This window comes from Poromitra crassiceps (assembly GCF_964638095.1).
Source record: "Poromitra crassiceps genome assembly, chromosome: 16".
NCBI lineage: Eukaryota > Metazoa > Chordata > Actinopteri > Beryciformes > Melamphaidae > Poromitra > Poromitra crassiceps.
Genome location: NC_139645.1, coordinates 33,427,291 through 33,447,885, shown reverse-complemented (window position 1 = coordinate 33,447,885; position 20,595 = coordinate 33,427,291). Strand labels below are relative to the sequence as shown.

Below are 20,595 nucleotides of genomic sequence, written 5' to 3'. Positions count from 1 at the left end.
AGAGACTGAGGGAGAGAGGGGAGAGAGAGAGGAGAGAGACTGAGGGAGGAGAGAGGGGGAGACGAGAGCAACTGAGGGAGAGGGAGGGGGAGAGAGACTGAGGGAGAGAGAGAGACTGACGGAGAGAGAGAGGAGGAGAGAGACTGAGGGAGAGAGAGAGGGGGAGAGAGAGGCGAGGGGGGAGATACTGAGGGAGAGAGAGACTGAGGAAGAGAGAGAGAGACTGAGGGAGAGAGACTGACGGAGAGAGGAGAGGGGGAGAGAGACTGAGGGAGAGAGAGGTGAGGGGGAGAGAGGCGAGGGGGAGAGACTGAGGGAGAGGGGAGGGGGTGAGGGAGAGGCGAGGGGGGAGAGACTGATCTTATCGCTATTCTGCCGCATTGCCTATTGCTGCTTAGTATTGCTTATTGATGCCTATTTCTTATTGCCTATTGCTCATTGCTTGTTGCCTATTTGTACTATGTCGTAAACGGAGTCCACAGCACAAGAATTTCACACGTGATACTTGTACCATGGAGTGACAATAAAAATCTTGAATCTTGAATCTTGAATCTTGAGGGAGAGAGAGAGGAGAGAGACTGAGGGAGAGAGAGAGAGACTGAGGGAGAGAGACTGAGGGAGAGAGAGAGACTGAGGGAGAGAGACTGAGGGAGAGAGAGAGACTGAGGGAGAGAGACTGAGGGAGAGAGACTGAGGGAGAGAGAGACTGAGGGGGAGAGAGACTGAGGGAGAGAGAGACTGAGGGAGAGAGACTGAGGGAGAGAGAGGGGGAGAGAGAGAGGTGGAGAGAGACTGAGGGAGAGAGAGAGGGAGAGAGAGGCGAGGGGGAGAGACTGAGGGAGATAAGCTGTGTTTCCATTGGTTTTTCACAAAATAATTGCAATATTTCTACAATTTTGAAAAAGTACAATTGCGACTTGCAGGCGTTTCCATTGAAGTTGAGAAGTCCCATCTCCTAAAATCTCTTCTCGCGAGACTCCACTTTAAGGAAGATGTTACTGCGTAAACCTCCTTGGTGTTGAACTGTGATTTCAGTTGCTGCTGCCGTGACTATTTTAAACAGAAGACGAAGGCAGCTCGGACAAAACATTGTAAAAAACAAATCATCGATCCATGTTCCATTTTCATCCAGTAGATGGTGCCAGTGACAAAAATATTAGGCTGTCTGACCAAAATATTTACCCACAATCCCATGCGCCCACATTTTACAACATAAATCGCCACGTAATCCTCATAAACAGCATTTAAACGTGTAATAATGGATATATGAGTCGGTAAAAACAGTTTTTGTAATTGTTTTATTTTATTTTATTTGGTGAATGAATGACACCATGTTACAGACACAGACCCACCAGTCTTAGTATAAATAAGTTTCCATATGATTTCCGTATTAGGTTCAACTGACCCCTTGCGGCTGGATGGATAGACGCAAGTTGGTCAACAGTACAGTCCCCTCCCCTACGTCACGTATGGGTCACATGACATGCAAATGTGGAAAATGTGTTTCCATTACGCTTGTGTGATATACTGCTATATCGACACGCCTGAAAAAACACCCTCATGAGAGCGCAAAAACGTTTTGCAATATTTGGGAGGTTTTTCAAAATTTACGTTTTTCCATTACCCGATTTTTATTGTGATATTTAGATTTTGCGCATTTCTGAGGGTAATGGAAACACAGCTAGAGAGAGGGGGAGAGAGACTGAGGGAGAGAGAGAGGGGGAGAGACTGAGGGAGAGAGAGAGGGGGAGGGAGAGGGAGACTGAGGGAGAGAGAGGGATACATGATAATTTGTTTGTCATGATTTTATTACATAATTTGCGACTATAGATGCAGCTCTGTAGTGTATTAACAGTAGATGACTTGTGTTGGCTGATAGCCTACAGTAAGTAACCTCTTTCCCTGCACGCATGATATAGCCTAAGATGAAGCCCACAAGTATACGTAATGTATACTTACTCTACTTATTTTGCTTACTTTAGACGTATTCTACTTATTTTGCTTATTTTTGCTTCTATCGCATGTACTACTGTTTATTCTATGCTATGTTGTGTTCTTCTGCTTATTTTGCTTACTATCGCATTTACTACTGTTTATGTTATGCTATGTGTGTTCTGTGAGCGAGCTACTGTAACCTGTCCCAATTTCCCCCCGGGGATCATTAAAGTCTTTCTGATTCTGATTCTGATGTGGACCATTTAGATATATTGAAATAGGCTAGAATTAAATTCTCACACATCCCTTAAAGAAACACACATTGTTTACATGTGTATGTTATAGCCTATGATGAAGGAAACCTCTAATTACAGTAAGCGTGCAGTTAGAATGTGGACATAATATTAGGCACAACATATGTTTTAGCCTAAACAGAGTGATGATATAAATATATAGGCTACAATGTAATAAGCCCTGTTGTATGAACCTACAAACGATTGGTAGATGTATCTATAATGACGGCTGTGTTTTGGATATGTCTGATGCACACGGACAACCTGGCATTTACACAAATGAATTGGAGGGAATGAAAGAAGCAACACTGATTGGTTGTGTGGATGTTAACGGCCTCACCAAGCTCACCACGTCTTTGAATCATTTAATTAATTCATCCTGTTAGTTAATCCTGCATGAATCACTGTTGCTGCACGAGCGCAAGTGACATTCTGCGCATCACGGAGAATAGCAGATGACTTGGGAACGCCCATTAATTTGCGCTGCACCCCTCTGTGTGTGTGTGTGTTTGTGTGTGTGTTTTTGTTTTGGTTTGTTTGTTTGTTTGTTTGTTTGTGTGTGTTTGTGTGTGTGTGTGTGTGTGTGTGTGTGTGTGAGAGAGAGAGAGAGAGCGAGGATGTGACAGTTATAGAACACAGTGTTATTGGTATGTGATGGTGTTGATGTGATGTATGATGCGATGGTGTGGAGATGTCCAAATTACGCATGGAGATTACAGTATCCATTGCGCAATTCCATTCAAATTAGTATATGACATTTGTTTTGGAATCTACGGATTCGCCTGTTCACGTTGGAATCTACGGATTTGCCTGTTCACGTTGGTTTCCAGACCAACGATGCCTGGACGCCAGGCCAAGTGAGCCCGACCGAGAGAAAGGGTTGATCGACAGCTACGAGTTACAATAGTATACTATATACCTATACTATATATACACAATATATATACAATAACGAGTTGTTAGTAGCCTCCCTTTCTAACAATCACTGGATGCTAATTCCAGTCCCAAACTGACCATTTATGTGTGCTATGGTTAGCATGGAAGATGTATGTTTCACCCCTAGACAACAAACGATGCCAAAAATTACTTAATGAAAATATATACATCCATTTGCAACCGTAACATTTGAGGCCTCGTCCGAATGGCGCATCGTCTCCAGAGTCTCCACCAAGCGCGGACTGCATAATCGGGCACGTCGGGCAAATGCCCGGTGGCCTGGCCTGGCCTGGCCTGGCCTGCAAAAACAAAAACAAAAACATTTTTTTTTTTTTTTTTTTTTTTTGTGCCCCCAGTCAGGCCACTCACTGAACGGCAGGCCAGGTGCCGCCTACTGGTTTACTAGTGGTTTTATTACTTTATTCAGGGTTAAAGTGGGTGCATCTCATTGTAAAATTGGACTCGGCCCAAGTTGGGCTTCAAACGGCCCAAATTGGGCTTCAAACGGCCCAAATCTGGCTTCAAATGGCCCAAATTGGGCTTCAAACGGCCCAAATCTGGCTTCAAACGACCCTTTGGACGCCTTCGGACGCCGGCACGCGCGTCGGCCCGTATAGGCCCGGCCTGCTTGGTATCTAATGCCCAGCCTGAATTATAATCCCAGTCCGCCCCTGGTCTCCACCCTAGAAATTGAGCGTGTGAGCTACTCGGTGACATCATCACTGATTTGTGACCCATATTGTGACATCATAAATCCCAGAACATGTTGCGCCCATGGCACATTGTCTCCAGAGTAATTAAAATTGTCTAAGGCGGGCGGTGTTAGGTTAGGTGTTAGGTCTCCACCCTAGAAATTGAGCTCGCGTAGACAATGCACATCATCTCCAGTCTCCTCCCTCTAATCGAGAGTTAAATTAGATTGTAGTTTGCAGGCTGCCAGGTTGGGTTGGGGGTCTCCATTGTCACATATTTTAACAGGGCGAGCTGGCTCTCTTAACGGTTTGGTTTGGTTTGCCTTTAAAAAGCCTGACCCACACAGACAACATAAACATTCTAAATTGCCCCTATACTTCCTGTTGCAGTGTTTGCTAATACAATAGCTGGCAGGAAACAGGTTTCAAACTGTTCCTAGCAACACAATTCTGTGAAAACTGTCTATATGTTGAGGTTTAGTTTTTAAGACTGAATGGATTGAAGAGGAAGGAAGTGGATTTCCTTGATTTCCTTTAAAAAGAGCTCAGGAGAGACAGAGGAGATGAATGGAAGATTCTACAATAAGAAAGTGAGTCAAGTGGAACACAGTCAAATGCTGCTGTGAGCTCACAATGGATTTTGATGAATGAAGCCAATGTGCTCAATCAAAGTGTGCTGCTTTTGACCATGTTTTAATGTGAAGTGAATCAACTATCAACTAACGTGATGCTGATCATCATCTTAAATAATCTTAACAACAGTAAATTGCTGAAAGCCAAACTGCATAGATCACCTTTATTTTTTCACCATTCTCTCTCTCTCTCTATTGGAATGAATGGAGAAATGTCTCTCTGCTGCTTCTGACTTTTGTTCATCAAAAAAGAAAAGAAAAATACAGCTTGAATTTCAGGATGTTTTTCTCTCTGTGGTGATCTGACCTGGGACTGACGTTTGAATGCAAGTTAAATAAATAAATAAATACTGAGGCGGGCATTTATTTTTCAAAACGTGTAGCGACATCCGGCCAGTAAAACTGTGTCTATATGGGACTTGGCTTTTAATTGAAGTTTTATGGTATTAACAGACTGACTGTTCATTTCTTCAATTTCATCATAACACATCTTGTTTCAGCCATCTTGTTTCAGAATAGGATTTGAATGAATAGATGTCACACATGAGCTTTCTATTTCAATAGAAACTGAATCAAACTAAACACACTTACACTTCCTCAGGCCTGGTTTCAACCACCGCACTGCATCATGGTCCACACTGTGGGGGAGGAGGGTAAATAAAGTCAGACAACATCATCTCTTTGATCATGAACAAATAACCTTCATAAACTTCCATAGGAGGGATTTTCCAGACGCCGTGACTCATATCCTCCATTCAACATCAAACAATATTCCTCAGCTTCAACTTTATGAATCAGAGTCAATGGGCCTGTTCGGATAGCTCTACTCAGCGCACTTTTGATACTCAAATTGAAGAGGTAGTGTGTTCACACTGTACAGTATATTAATTTTGTGTAGGCGAGATATTCACAAGAATTTCTGAGTACAGACCGGGGGCTTACTCAATATACTCATCTCCCCCATAATGCATTGTGACTGTTCAGGTGGAGACTGAAGTCATTGTCCAACACGGTATATTTTTTACATTTTTCACACTATTTCATCATTAAATTCACTTCTGTCACTATTTGAGGTGGATAACCAGGTGTAAATTAATTTGACAGCGCCAGCATTATGAAAATCTGGGGGGGGGGCACCTTCAGTGTCGCAATTTTGTTAGAGCACAAGACCACATGCCAGGACACAAAGGCCATTGTTTTATTGACATTATGAAGAGTGATTTTTCTGAAATGTGTGTTAAAATGAGCCAATGACACATCCTTAGCATAAGGCAGCTACATTAGCAGGCTGGTAGCAGGGCACTGCCAAGGTGGACTTAGGGATATCAGTTATGATTATTATCATAATAATAATCATATTGATTATTATCATCAGATTATATATTATTATTCTGATCCGATTCTGATATACTATGTCCAGCAGCTCTCCCTGTAGAAAACCCTGTGGAAACTGGCCTTATTTCTCCATGCTGGCCAGCAGCTGTTGGCTGTCGGCTGCTGACATTGTGTTCAGCTTGACAGCTAGATTTGAATTTCTCTTCATTTTTCTAATTTCTATTTTGCTCCACTCAGCTCAGCTCTGCCTGGTGCAGCTAGTCCAGCTGGATGGTGGTTCGACTCATTACATTTACATTACATTACGTCATTTGGCAGACGCTTTTATCCAAAGCAACTTACAATAACACATTTTTGTCAGCAATAGAGCAATCAACTATGCAACACAGTCTATGACAACTACAACATCTGAAGGAATAGTGGTAAAGTTAAGTTCGTATTTTTTTTCCACTTTTTTTTTAGAGAGAGAGAAAGAAGTTAGTTCAAGAAGGGCCCAGATGGAGCATGAAAAGGTGTGTCTTTAGTCTTTTCCGAAAGACTAAAGACACACTCGAGTCATGTCACTCACACCTCCAGGCAGGGCTTGCTTGTTTATCCACATTTACCAGTGTGTTGGGAAATTTATACATTTTACAATTTACCCTTATTTACACACATCTACCATTCTCAGCCTGTATAAAATTATAAAAAACCTACAAATGCTGCAAAAAATGTGTGTGACTCTCAGTCTTCTAGCAGATGGTCCCTCTCCATACCTGAGTCTCCACTGTCCAGCAGACAACAGCTTCACTGAGGCTCCTGGATGATTGTAGCTCAGGTCCAGCTCTCTCAGATGGGAGGGGTTGGAGCTGAGAGCTGAGGCCAGAGAAGCACAGCCTCCCTCTGTGAGCAGACAGCCTGACAGCCTGCAAGCACGCACGCACGTACACACACACACACACACACACACACACACACACACACACACACACACACACACACACACACACACACACACACACACACACACAGGAAGACACACATAGGTTAGGTTAGGTTAGGTTAAGTTTATTTGATATGGACATCACAGAGCATTGGAGATGTAACATACATGTATGCATGCACAGATACACAGTGTTAAGTGTTCATAGCGGAACGCTAATTTTCAACACCTGTCCACAGGCGACTCCTACACCAAAACACAACCCAAGAGGACATACCCAAAAAGAAGCAAAATCAAATATAAAAAAACACAAGAGTAAAGCTATAGACATACAAATGTATTGACTAGAAAGTCACTATACAGAAAGTCACTAAAATACACCCCAGAGGACATACCCGAAAAGAAACAATCAAATATAAAACCACATGAGGAAAGCTATACATACAAATATTCAAGGATGTACATGCAATACAGTACACACAATGTACACTAGGGCTGGGCGATATGGCCTCTAAAGAATATCACAATGTTTTTCGGCTATATCGCGATACACGATATATATCTCTATATTTTTGAAATCTCTCATAAATGCTCAATGCTTCAGGGTTCATACACATTTTGACCAATGGATTTCCATGACTTTTCCATAAGTTCTTAACCTGTATTTTATGCACACCTGGGGTAAAAAAGAAGAAGAAAGAAAGGGCAGGTCAGGTGCTGTCCGACAGCACCCTATCATTTCATTCCCACATCAACAACACCATCCGGTCCGCCTACTTCCACCTTCGCAACATCAACCGCCTCCGCCCTTCACTCACTCCCAACAGCGCCGCAATCCTGGTCCACTCCCTCGTCACTTCCCGCTTGGATTACTGCAACTCCCTTCTCTTTGGCCTCCCCCACAAACTCCTCCATAAGCTCCAACTCGTCCAGAATGCTGCTGCCCGTATAATCACCAGAACCCCTGTCATCAGTCACATCACCCCCGTTCTACACCAACTCCACTGGCTCCCCATCAAACTACGCATAGACTATAAAATCCTCCTCCATACTTTCAAGGCCATCCACAACCTCGCCCCCCCATACCTGTCCCACCTCCTCCACCTCAACATTCCCACCCGGTCCCTCAGGTCTGCCTCCTCCATCAACCTCACTGTCCCCCCTGCCCGTCTGTCCACCATGGGGGCATGAGCATTCAGCCGCTCTGCCCCTCGCCTCTGGAACTCCCTCCCTCCCGACATCAGGAACATCGACGCCATCAATTCATTCAAAACAAACCTCAAAACACACCTGTTTAGGCAAGCGTATGTCTGAGACACATCTCCCGCTGGTTGCTCTGCTGCAAGCTCTGTGCTTTTTTTCTGTCATGTAATTTAACTGTTTTGATTGTATTTTTGTAACTGTTTTTACTTGTTGTACGGCGACCTTGAGTGCCGTGAAAGGCGCCTTATAAAATAAATGTATTATTATTATTATTATTATTATTATGTAGTGAGCAAAGATGGATGATTTAATATTCCATAGCTCTGACCTAAGCAAGTCTGACATCACTATTGTGATATAATATGATTGTTTTAGTAAAGTGTATTACTCAATAGTCAATACAAAAAATAATGGCTTTTATAGAACCGAAAGCCTAGCTGCTTAGTCTGCTGATAAAACATAAAAGGCAATTTAGACTCTTATTGGCATGACGTCAACATATAAGCTGTCTGAATTTTGCATTGGGCCAGTTCTATAGTGAGGCATGGAAAGCCTCACTATACGCCATCATATCTGTGTCGTCTCACTTTTGACTGAAAAATGATGCCTCTAGATTAAAGAAAAGACACTATGTGATGATGTTGACTTTTATGTAAATGTGCGCATTCGTTTTCCTTATAGATTACGTTTAGATTATAGACTACGTTAGCTTCACGTTACCTTGCATGTAACGTTAGCGTTAGTTGCTTTTGGAGACACAAACCCTGGACGTTTCATTTTGAGTAATGCATGAGGTTCTCTATGGTTTACGCCAGCTCTGGGAGTATGAAGTGCTTTAAATGCAGGGATTTTGGTCACAATAAGCTTGTGAAGCGCTGCCTGCAACTAGAACTAGGTAGCCACAACCAGCTAGCTAACGTTAGCCCCGTTAGCCCCCATCACAACAGCTAACGTTAACGCCAAACAAATCTGCTGCCTCCTCCCCACGTTTGGTTTAGCGTAACGCCAGCTCAGACTTTCCCCTAATCTCAGAAACCTTGCGGGATGTATTGCAAATTGCAATAGTGGTTGTTTTGTTATAATTTGAAACAGTCAGCAGCCACACTGGAGGCGGCCATGTTTCGCCTTGGTTGCTGGGGACGGGTGTGTGACGCGGTTTGACGCGTTTGACATATCCATGTGATTCCCCCTCCCTTGAGTGTGACAGAGCTCTCCCTTGAGAGGGAGAGCTGGCAAGAGGAAACGTGAAGCGAGTCATGCCGGTGGCTTAAGTTATAAACAATGCGTGACAATTATACTCGAATGTTCGCGATATAGTCATTTCTACATCTCATGTGGCACAAGCCGCGATACATCGAGTATATTCGAGATATCGCCCAGCCCTAATGTACACACAATACAGACGTAATACACAGAGTACCACCAGAGGTCTACAAGGGTATTACGTGTGAGAACACAGTTGTTTCTCTTTTAACCATGACTTAATACCCCTGTTAAAAACATTAAAATCTTGTTGTGTTTTCAGCTCAGTAGGTAGACTGTTGCATAGTTTTGCTCCTTTAACAGAGAAAGCTGATTGTCTTGCTGGTGTTAACTCATTCCCTGCCACAGTTTCAAATAGTAGAGCGAGCGGATAAGCTCCCAAAAATACAGGAATTGTGGACTTTTTGAAAGGAACATGAAATTTCTCACATAGTCAGGGAATAGCATAAGGTTTATTTTCAGATGTGGAGGGAAGTCAGATTTGAGCTCAAATCCAAGATGGCTGCCATTCCCCCGGGTCTAATGTACAAATATGCTTATAACACTTGTGCACTCCTTGTATAAAAAGCATGACATTTCTCACGTAGTGAGTCAATACCATAAGGTTTATTGTCAGATGTGGAAGTCAGATTTGACCGTGCACAAGTGCTAGTAACATAATTACTTAAACCCATTCAACCTCTTAATAAACAATATAGGTGATTAGTTTCTTTAATGTCCATTATGGTTTAACAAAGTCCAATTCTTTGCATGGCAGCCAGCTGGCAGCTGAAAGGCCTTCGGCTGAGAGCACCAACTGAAGCTCGCTGCCACTGTAAATATTAATTTGAGTATGAACCACAAAAAGAAATGTAATGTAACTGCTGACCAGTTGCTGCTGTATTGTCTTCCAGGAGGATCTGTTGTTGAACGTGTTCAATGTGACTTTTCAGGTTGTTTTCTTCTCATTCAAACTCTAAGTCGAGTATTCTGTCAGTAAAAACGTGTTTTAAATTAAATTTGACAGATCTTCTATTCAACTTTTATTCAGGAGGAAAATTAAACTTAGAGAAATAGTGATTTTGCATAGTTATGAAAGTCAACACTGCCTGATATGAACATTTGTATTGTAACATTTTCAGCGTCATCACTCAACACTAATAGTTTATCATTTATTTATTTTGAATCTAACTGTTGGAGAAAAATATAAGTTCCATTAATTTTATTCTCTATCACTAACCCTCTAAAAACAGATCATAGCTCTCAGTGGAAACTCTTTGATTAAAACCAGCTACATGTTGGATGTTCTCATTAATAAACTGCTTTGAAATCACTTATAATACAAAAAAAACCTGTCTCCAATATTTGCGTTTTCATTTCAGTTCTGCACTTAATTTAACATATTGTGACAAGTGTTTTGCTTCAGGTTTCACCAAGAGAGGCAGTGTGGAGAGAAATAATGAAATATTCTCTCAGCAGAGAGAGAGTAGAGCTGAAAGATGGTTTCTCAGCTGGTTTCAAAAATCACTTAAGCGGGAAAATGAGGGTTCACATATTTTCTTTGACATTCATGTGCAGAGCAGATTTTTTTTCTGACCCCCCCCCCCCCCCCCCCCCTTCCCCCCATTTTTCTCCCCAATTGTACTTGGCCAATTCCCCCTGCTGCTCTAGTGGCTGCCCCGGTCACTGCTCCACCCTCTTCCAATCTGGGGAGAGCCAAGACTAGCGCCATGCTTCCTCTGACACACATGCACATTTGCCAGCCAGTTCTTTTCACCTGACAAGGGAGTTTCACCGGCAGGACGTAGCACGTGGGAGGATCACGTTATTCCCACCAGTTTCCTTCTCCCCGAACAGGCGTCCTGACCGACCAGAGGAGGCGCGAGTGCAGCAACCAGGATACATACCCCCAATCCAGCTTCCCACCCTCAGGCACAGCCAATCGTGCCTGTATGGACGCCCGACCAAGCCGGAGGTAACACGTGGATGCACTCTCGTGGATGACTCTCATGTTGGCAGGGAATCTACCGCTACACTTCCCGGACGCCCATGTAGAACATAATTTAAATGGTCTGTTGAACAGTAACAATGATCCTGACCTGAGAGTCTCCAGTTTACAGTGTGGACTCCGAAGTCCAGCTGAGAGCAGCATCAGTCCGGTATCCTGGAAGTCATTGTTGCTCAGGTCCAGCTCTCTCAGACTAGAGGCATGTGAGCTGAGAACTGAGGCCAGAGCTTCACAGCTTCTCTCTGACAGCTGACAGACACTCAGCCTGAAGGACAAGAAGACATGTTATTCTCTTATATTGTGTCATTATTGTATTATTTGTACTGACAAGACTTTATTGATGAGGCTAACTGACCCTTATATTTAATGTCATCATTGTATTATTTGTACTGACAAGACTTTATTGATGAGGCTAACTGACCATTAATGTCATTATTGTATTATTTCTACTGACAGACTTTATTGGTGAGGCCTGGTCTAAAGCAGGTCCAGTGTGTTTGCATGGTGCTGTATACTAAGCAGACTGGAGCACTAACACTGACAGGGAAACTGGTTTTGACAAAACATGTGACACAAAATGAGACAAAAGCAAGTCAATCAAAGTTTCTTTTCCAAGGAGTTTTAAAGATGAGAGTGACTCTGGAACCTAAGTACCTCAGAAAGGCTTTCCACAGTCTGGAAGCCCTGAGGACTAAAGTGAAACCACCTTCAGTATTGAGTCTGGAGGAAAGTCAGGACCTGGAAATCTCAGCTCACAGGGAACTAAGAGCTCCTCAGTTAAATTCAGGACCAAAACTAGCCTGCTTTAAATGTGTTCAGCAGCATTCTAATATGAATTCTCTATCTAACTGGGAACCAGACGACATTATGTTAAAACTGGGGAGATGAAGAGGTCACCTTCCTACTGGTTAAAATCCAGCTGCTCTATTCTGAAGCAGCTGGAGAGGAACAGAGAGAGGTGCAGTAACAATGACAAGATATCAGAGTATGGATGATCTTCTCTCAGTCACTGAGCTTCACTGCTGTGTATATGAAGCTAGATCAATAAAAGCCAAATCCTTATGTAAAACCTGCAGGGCGACCTTTGCAGATTCAGGAATCCTGTTTTGAGAGACGAGAAATGTGTTGAATCAACTGAGAAAAACTGCAAAGTGCAAACTGATTTTACCTGAGAGTTTCCAGTCTGCAGTCTGGACTTCCCAGTACAGGAGAGAACAGATTCAGACCTGAGTCATGCAGGTCATTGCAACTCAAGTCTAGCTCTCTCAGAAGGGAGGGTTTGGACTTCAGAGCTGAGGCCAGGTCTTCACAGCCAGTCTCTGATAAGCTGCAGCCACTCAATCTGAAGAAAGAATAAAGCAAAAACATTACATGAAATATTGCGGAGGGCTTACTGGCTTACTAGACTGTAGTCTTTCCATCTGAAACCAGACAGCCTGTCACATCTCTGTCTCAGGATTTCTCCATTTCGCCTCAACACATTCTATAACCAACCAGATGAATACATCTGCAGTTTTTGCCTTGACGTTTGTGACCTTAGGTCCAGAATGCACTTCTTATTGGGACAATATTTTCATATGGCAATTTTCTCTGGAAATAATTGTAATAAAAAGTTGAATTTGAGTTGGGTGGGAAACTTACCCCTAACTGCACCGTAACTTAATGGGAACTTGACCTTAATTTAACCTGAACTCTCTAATTGTCTCTACTGGAGCAACAGATGAGAGTGAATCACAGAATTTGGGGTTTTATCAATTCCAGAAAGCTATGAGGGATCAACCGAGCAGCATTTTGGTAAACAAACCACGTCACTGGGTGGCAACAGCAATGGAACCCTATGGAGCGTGAGCTTTGAGAGGCTTGAGTGTCTGACTCTGTTTACATTTTAAAAACTGCGACAGTTCACACAACTTTAACACGATATGCATATATTATACATCAAATTCTTGAGCTAATTCTGCTCTCACTCAGAATGTCAAAATATAAGTGATGGTGATGTATAGTTTTTGAGATATTAACGTTTGTTTGGCTCAACTCATACGAATAACTGCCGCGGGGCTCCGCATTTCTGGGTAGCAAGTGACGTCACGCTGATTCATCTTATACAAGCCAAGGTTCTACCAGAGTTCACATCACACCCCTTTAAGTCTGGAAACACCTACATTGAGCAACACCTCTGGTGTCCCAAGTGCATTTTACATCAGAATATGTATTCGAATTGAAGTTATGATAGAACAATTCATTTTACCACAAAGGAATTTACTCAGGAAGATAAAATGTTGCACTGTCTGATAGGGATGGTACCAAGCACCGATATTATTTGGTACCGGTTCCTGATTGGTCGGTACCAGGAATTAATAAGGTCCTGGACGTTTGGTGCTGCTATTGTTTTTTTGTTTTTTTTTACCATTCCCTAACAATGATGAAGCGGCACCAGGCTTTTGATGTTGCGTGTTTACACTCCTGTCCTGTTACTACACTTGCGGCAGGTTTGAAAGATCAGTAGTATATTTGGAAGAAAACTAGTTTTATGATGGGAGGCATCGCGTTGCTGATTCACACAACAATATAAATACAATAATCTGATAAAGCGAACGACTGCCCTGTGATGACTCTGAGACAGAGATAAATCTCTGCCTCGCGTTGCACAAACCTCACAGTGCTTTGCTGAACCTGACCTATTTTCTGACAGTCACAGAATATTATGTGGACTTTGCCAACTCTGAATGCAGAACAGGAACGTACAGCGACGGTGTTCACTTTGTAACATGTTAGCTTGCAGTAAATTAGTTACATCCAGAGCCATCCGTTCAGATAAAGTTGGTCCACAAACTCCACGTAACGTAACTGACTATCTTGCTGGTTTGTTTCATAATCCTTTGAAAACGGGTGTGATTTATCCAGACTTAAGGAAGAAAACGTTTTGTAAATGAAAATATGCCCCAGTAAAGAGATGTATTGCAGGCAACTTTGTTAGTGTCGAGTTTCCAGTCAGTGACGTGCACAATGCATTCTGGGTGTTGTAGCATGATTCCCCCACATGGGGAAAACTACAGCCGTTTTCTCTGGTCAAATGGCTCCAATTTAAAAACAAGGCTAGGTCGAAACATAGCATATGGCCGGCGTGAGAAAGTGTTGATGAGCCTGTTGTCAGCCAAAGTGGCTGGCCGATTTGAAATTGTACCAGCCGTGCACATTTGTTTACCAGGCAGGCATGTTTTGTAATCCCACTTTTGTGCGAACAAATCGCTTGTGAAACAATGCAGTGTCAATAAAGGCAGGCATGGGACAAAAGTAGGTGCGGTCTTTGATTGGCAGGTAAATGTCAGTTGGGATCTTGTGGATACAGAGCAAATGGAATAACAGCAATCTGTTCAGATTTGAGGATTTTAGAGCGGTCTAATGACGGACAGGTCTGTGAGATGCACATTCACTGCATGGTGACGCACTGTGTCCCTTCCTCTGTGTGTGTTTGTGTGTGTGTGTGTGTGTGTGTGTGTGTGTGTGTGTGTGTGTGTGTGTGTGTGCTCGCTGAGCCTGCCCTGTCACTATATACAGAGCCTACCCTGTTGGATAGGATTTGGTGACAGTAAATCCTGCAATTACGCAGGTGAGCTTCAAGTTCAGCGCCCTCAGCGGCTTTCATACTCCCCCCGAATCGCACGCTATTAACTTGTATATTGATGCAACCCTCGTTAACAGTGTGTCAGAATACATTCGGCAATAAGACAGCATTCTCTGCGTTATTATGGAACACGTATGTACGAGCGGCCAATAACAATATAACGAGAAATCTGGGCCAAGATATGGACCAAAAATATTATCTCTGTATTTTTTTCTCCTTTTGACGCCATTGACTGTATATGCATGCAGGCACGCACGCACGCAGACACACACACTTAACATAGCAGGCTGGCATCTTCGAACGAGTGAAAGAATGATAAACATTGCCTTAACCTTACCACAGCTCAGACTTCCTTTTCCTTACAGCATTGGTTATCGCTGCCTGCTTGGTAACTGACGAGAGACGTGCTGCTCGGTGTAACGTTGTTTGCCTTTGCCTCCTTATATGCGTCTCGTAAATGTTGTCGCCTCTCTCATGTTCAACAACGTTTTGCCACAACACAACCTGCATTTTGCTCGGGCCGGGCTTGGTCTTAGTTTCACAGCGGTCTGCTAAAAGCAGAAATTAACACATCGCGGTGATCATTTGACAGCGGAGTTTCAGTTTCTCAGCGGAGTAGTTTCACAGCAGAGTAGGCACAACAACTCTGGTTCCCAAATCTGCCACTAAATCTGCCTGGACAAAGAAAGATACAGGGCCATCTTTGCCGGCCAAAAATAATTCCATTTTCTACTGCATAGGTGGCCGGTGCCACAATATATATATGCTGACAAGCCGCAATGCCGATGCCCCCCTATTGTGCCCACAGGTTATGAGATGCACCAATGTTAACCTAACCGGACCCCAGGTGGCCTAGGTTTAATAAATCATCATATTCACAGAAGTGAAATAGGCTTTCTCAGGAATTTAACTTGTAATAAGTAATAAAATAACTGTTGAATCTTTATGCATCTCTTCATGTCATGTCTTTATTTTTTGCACCAAATTATGGAGAGTAGTATCTCTAAGAGTATTGATAAGTATTGGTATCGATAAGCAGTACCATTATCGATAAAATCAATAGGTATCAATAGGTATTGATGAAAGGTATCGATAAAATCCAAACGATACCTATGCCTACTGTCTGATTTCAGATGGAAAGACACAATAGAGATAGAGCAAATTACAATATTCATATCAGCACATTATCAAATAGGTCTGACCTGAGAGTCTCTAATCTGCAGTGTGGGCTCTCCAGTCCAGTAGAGAGCAGCTTCACACTTGAAGAAAGCAGGAAGCTGTCACTCAGGTCCAGCTCTGTCAGATGGGAGGGGTCGGACTTCAGAGATGAGGCCACAACTTCACAGTGAGCGTCTGTCAACTCGCAGAACCTCAATCTGAATAAATAATAAAGAAGGAGTTGGACTTCAGAGCTGAGACAAGGACTTCAGAGATCAGGTCTCTCAGAGTTCACAGCCACAAAATCTGTTAACAGATTTAATGTAAAATGAGAGATTATCAAAGCAGAACTGAGACTATAGCATACCAATCATAACCCTCCCTTTCTCCCCATTCACCCGCCCCCCCATGGGTAGGGGAGAGTGGGGTGAGTTGTGCCACTTTTTACTTGAGGTGTCTTTAAAGTGAGGGCATGACAGTAATGCCTCCAACTACAATATGTAAATATATTTCAGGATGTTGTGCACCACTGGGAACACTCCCTTTGGATCTTAAATAAACTGTTAAAAAAATATGGCTATTCTTAAAAAAGTGGTCTCTTGGCACAACTTGCCCCCGGTGCGGGGTAAGTTGTGCCTTTGGAGAGAATACTTTGGGGTAAATTGTGCCATTGATTACTGAAGTAAAACAGAACATTTTCATCTCATATACTGTAATGCTATATCAAAGCAAGACAAAATAAAGATAACACTAAAGTCCAGTGTACTATAACAGGGTTAAACAAGGCTAAACGGTAGCAGCAGTTGACCTAACATTTTCAGAAATAAAAATTATGTTCAAAATGAACAAAATCAACTATCACAGAGCCAGGCTACACTTGCCAATACTGCAATATTCTTCAACAAGGTCTATTTAAACATTTAAGAACAAAATTAAATAAAATTTCACTAAATCAACTGCAACTGCACTGGCACAACTTAACCCAGGCCTTTTGGCACAAATCACCCCATCCCCACCATTTTAACAAACTTGTATCATATAGCTGGTTTGGAGCTAACATCATGCTAACAGTATAGCCTCATATTGTAGCTTACTAAAACACTAACACATGTGTGAAATGTTTTCAAGCTTGCCTATAATTGTTCAGACACAACAATCAATAAACCTTGATCATAAAAAATTTACTTTGAGAGGCAAAAAACAGTTTTTTGAACTTAAATGTGCTTAGCTCTTGTGCCATCTGCCTCCCTTCTTTGCAGAGTGAGTAAAATGGATGCCTCTTCAAAAATGTGTGGTCACATGACCAATTTCTTCTATGGTTTTCTAGATACAAGGGGTGGCACAACTTCCCCACTGGCACAACTCACCCCACTCTCCCCTACATCTACCCATTCCCCTTCCCCCATTCATACATCATGCTCTCCCACTCTTCTCCCCTCCCCCTTGACATCACTGATGTCACAATAAAAATGTCAAAATAAAAATCATTATTATTTATACAGTATCATATTATTTGAATTTTTCCAAAAGGGGTTAATGTATCAGTAAAAACCACACATAAAATAATTCATAAATGCAAATTCATGGAAGCCTTTCTGTAAAAAGTGATTAAAAGTGGAATGAAAAATGACAGAGATTTTCAGCCTGAGCTCCACAGGCAGTTCAACTTTTGATTAAAAAAAAACAGCCTGGCACCATTAGAGTCAGTCAGGCTTCACCACAGATTTGGTCGGGTTTTAAGTTTTGAGCCTAAAACACAAAATTCATAAATATCTCTGAAGGCAGAATAATACAAGGGGGATCTTTCATAGAAATTACACCAATAAAGAGTTGATAGACGAAAGAATGAAACGCACAACCTATCTGTTAGATAACTAATTGGAATGTGAAACTGAACCTGGAACAGTAATGACTTTACTCTGTTAGAGGAAAAAGTAATGTAATTACTGTGTGCCACTGCTACAGTATGTAGAACAACAGTTGTGTATGTTTGAGGAACTATATATCTTTATAGTAATTCTGATTGTGTCAGCTACTGTATATGAAGGTCGCTCTACACTGTTCTATACTGTTGGTATTCACATCAGGACTAACTTTCCCACACCCCCAGAGCCTCTGGCCGTGGCAGAGGCACTGGTCTCCTCATCTCTCCCAAATGGACGTACACTGTCACCTCTCTCTCTCATCTGTCCATATCCTCTTTGTAGTCCAATGCAGTTGCCGTATCCCTACCCATCAAGCTCAACATTGTGGTAATCTACCGCCCGCCTGGTCATGCTTGGTGACTTTCTCGACGAGCTGGACACCCTTCTCTCCGTCTTTCCTGAGCATGGTACTCCACTCATTCTTCTGGGCGATTTCAACATCCAGCCAGTAACCTTACAATCTCTGCCTTTCCTTTTTTTTTTTATACTTTATTGCAAGATTTCAATTTGTTTTTTACATAGATTTGCATTAACTGTTTATACTTCTACGTAACATACTTACAATATTTTATGTATTTTTTATGTGAGAAAAGAAAAAGGACAATAATATACAACAGCCATGGTAATTGTATTGAAAAAAAACCCCAGCAACAAATACTTTAAATTTAAAAAAAAAGAAGAGAAAAAAAAAAAAAAAAAACTTGCATGCCTACTCACATACACACAGTCACACACACACATGCTTCCACACACAAAGAAAAGCGAGGAGAAAAAAAAAAAAAAAACCCACAGACACAACACACACACATACACACACACACACACGTACATATGTACATACATACACACACACACACACACACACACACTCACACACACACACGCCCCTTAACTCTTCAGTAATTCCTCGGCACAGAAAAACTTCATTTTCAGGTGTGTTCCGTATAGTTAATCCATTTATTCCATCGTTTCAAGTACTCTACCTCTAAGTTTTGGATTCTGTAAGTTATTTTTTCCATTTTTAGAATGTTGTTTATATTTGACTTCCATTTATTAAAGACGGGTGGAGTAGGTTTTAACCAATTCCTTGTTATCTGCTTCATGGCTACGATTCTAAGTATTCTATAAAGATATCTATCTATTTCTAATGTGAGTTCAGGTGGTGGTATTCCTAAAATGGTAAAATGGTAAATGGTAAATGGTCTGCATTTATATAGCGCTTTTATCCAAAGCGCTTTACAATGAGTAGATAGTCTACATTCACCCATTCATACACCAATGGCGGCAGGCTGCCACGCAGGGTGCCTACACACCATCGGGAGCAATTTGGGGTTAAGTGTCTTGCCCAAGGACACAACGACAGCAGCTGGGAGGGAGCGGGGATCGAACCGCCAACCCTTGCGCCATTGGCCGACCCGCTCTACCTCCTGAGCTAAAGCCGTCCCACATTAAAATTATATGTTTTGGTTCAAATGCCTTTTTAGTTTGGAAAATGTTTGTAAGACAGGTTATAATTAATTGCCAGAAAGTTTTCAGTGATGGACAAAAAAAGAAAACATGTGAATGGTTTGCACTCTCTTCACCACAATTTCTCCAGCAATCTGGTTTAATAGATGCTGTAAACTTGGACTGTATTATTGGTGTGATAAAGAACCTTGTATATATTTTCCACGAAAACTCCATCCAAAACTTAGAGTTCGTTGTTTTATGTATTGTTTTGTATGTTTTGCCATTCTTCTTCTTTTAAACATAAGCCTAGTTCTGCATTCCATTTAGTCCTTATTGTGTCTTCTTGTATTTCATTATTTTCTTCTAGCATTTGATATATTTTAGAGAGGATATTGTTAGTGTCTACATTATAGTTATTTATCATAAACCTTGTTAAAGGATGCTGTTCTTGATTGCCTTCTCTATTTTGGAAATTACTGATATAGCTCCTAAGTTGTAGATATTTATAAAAGTTTGACTGGGCTAAAATAAATTTATTTGATATTGCTTCAAAGGAAATTATATCATTTTTAATTAACATTTCCGAGAATATTTGTAAACCTTTTGATGACCAGAGTTTTAATATATTGTCCATTTTATTCGGTTTAAATTGAGGATCCCAAGCCATTTCTCTGAGATAAAATAGTTCATTATTTATTTTATATTTTTTGCAGATTTGTTTCCAGTTATTTAATGTATTATTCGTGCATCTATTTTGTCCTTTTAATTGTGCCATGTCTTTTTTTATCTATAAAAGGTAAGGTCTTTATTGAAAATGGTGCCAGCTCTTTTTCTATCATAAACCACTTAGCTCTTGTGTTGTCGTTAGTCCACTTCATTATAGTACTGATGATGAATCTCTGCCTTTCCTTAACTTCTTCTCATCCTTTGACCTCTACCTCTCTCAATCTCCTCCTACTCACAAAGCAGGGAATGTGCTTGACCTGGTCTTCACCAGATCCTCCACCTCTAACCTCACTGCGACTCCTCTTTCTGTATCCGACCACCACTTTATCACCTTCTCTCTTCCCATCTCCCTCCCCTCCTCCCCAGGGTGCGAACTACGGGGGAGCTGGGGGGGCTTTGGCTCCCCTTAAAGAAGTAGTAGACCCCCTGAAAGGCTGACTTGTGAAATTTGGGGGGGTCTCTAAATTATTGACTAATATATATTACCCCATGTATTTTCTATTTCTTTTTCTGT

General features: G+C 41.8%; 2 protein-coding genes across 2 annotated transcripts in view; both read right to left on the bottom strand.

The window, feature by feature from the left end:
* LOC310791139 (intermembrane lipid transfer protein VPS13C-like) overlaps positions 1 to 8,004 on the bottom strand; it is a gene marked incomplete at its 5' end in the record, with an annotated part of 102,476 nt that extends 94,472 nt beyond the window's left edge. The window contains one exon of the mRNA XM_083652836.1: positions 7,832 to 8,004. Coding sequence (XP_083508962.1) covers positions 7,832 to 8,004 — 173 coding nt within the window. The remainder of the gene's footprint in view (positions 1 to 7,831) is intronic.
* LOC310791600 (protein NLRC3-like) overlaps positions 1 to 20,595 on the bottom strand; it is a gene marked incomplete at both ends in the record, with an annotated part of 370,782 nt that overhangs the window by 320,553 nt on the left and 29,634 nt on the right. The window lies entirely within an intron of this gene.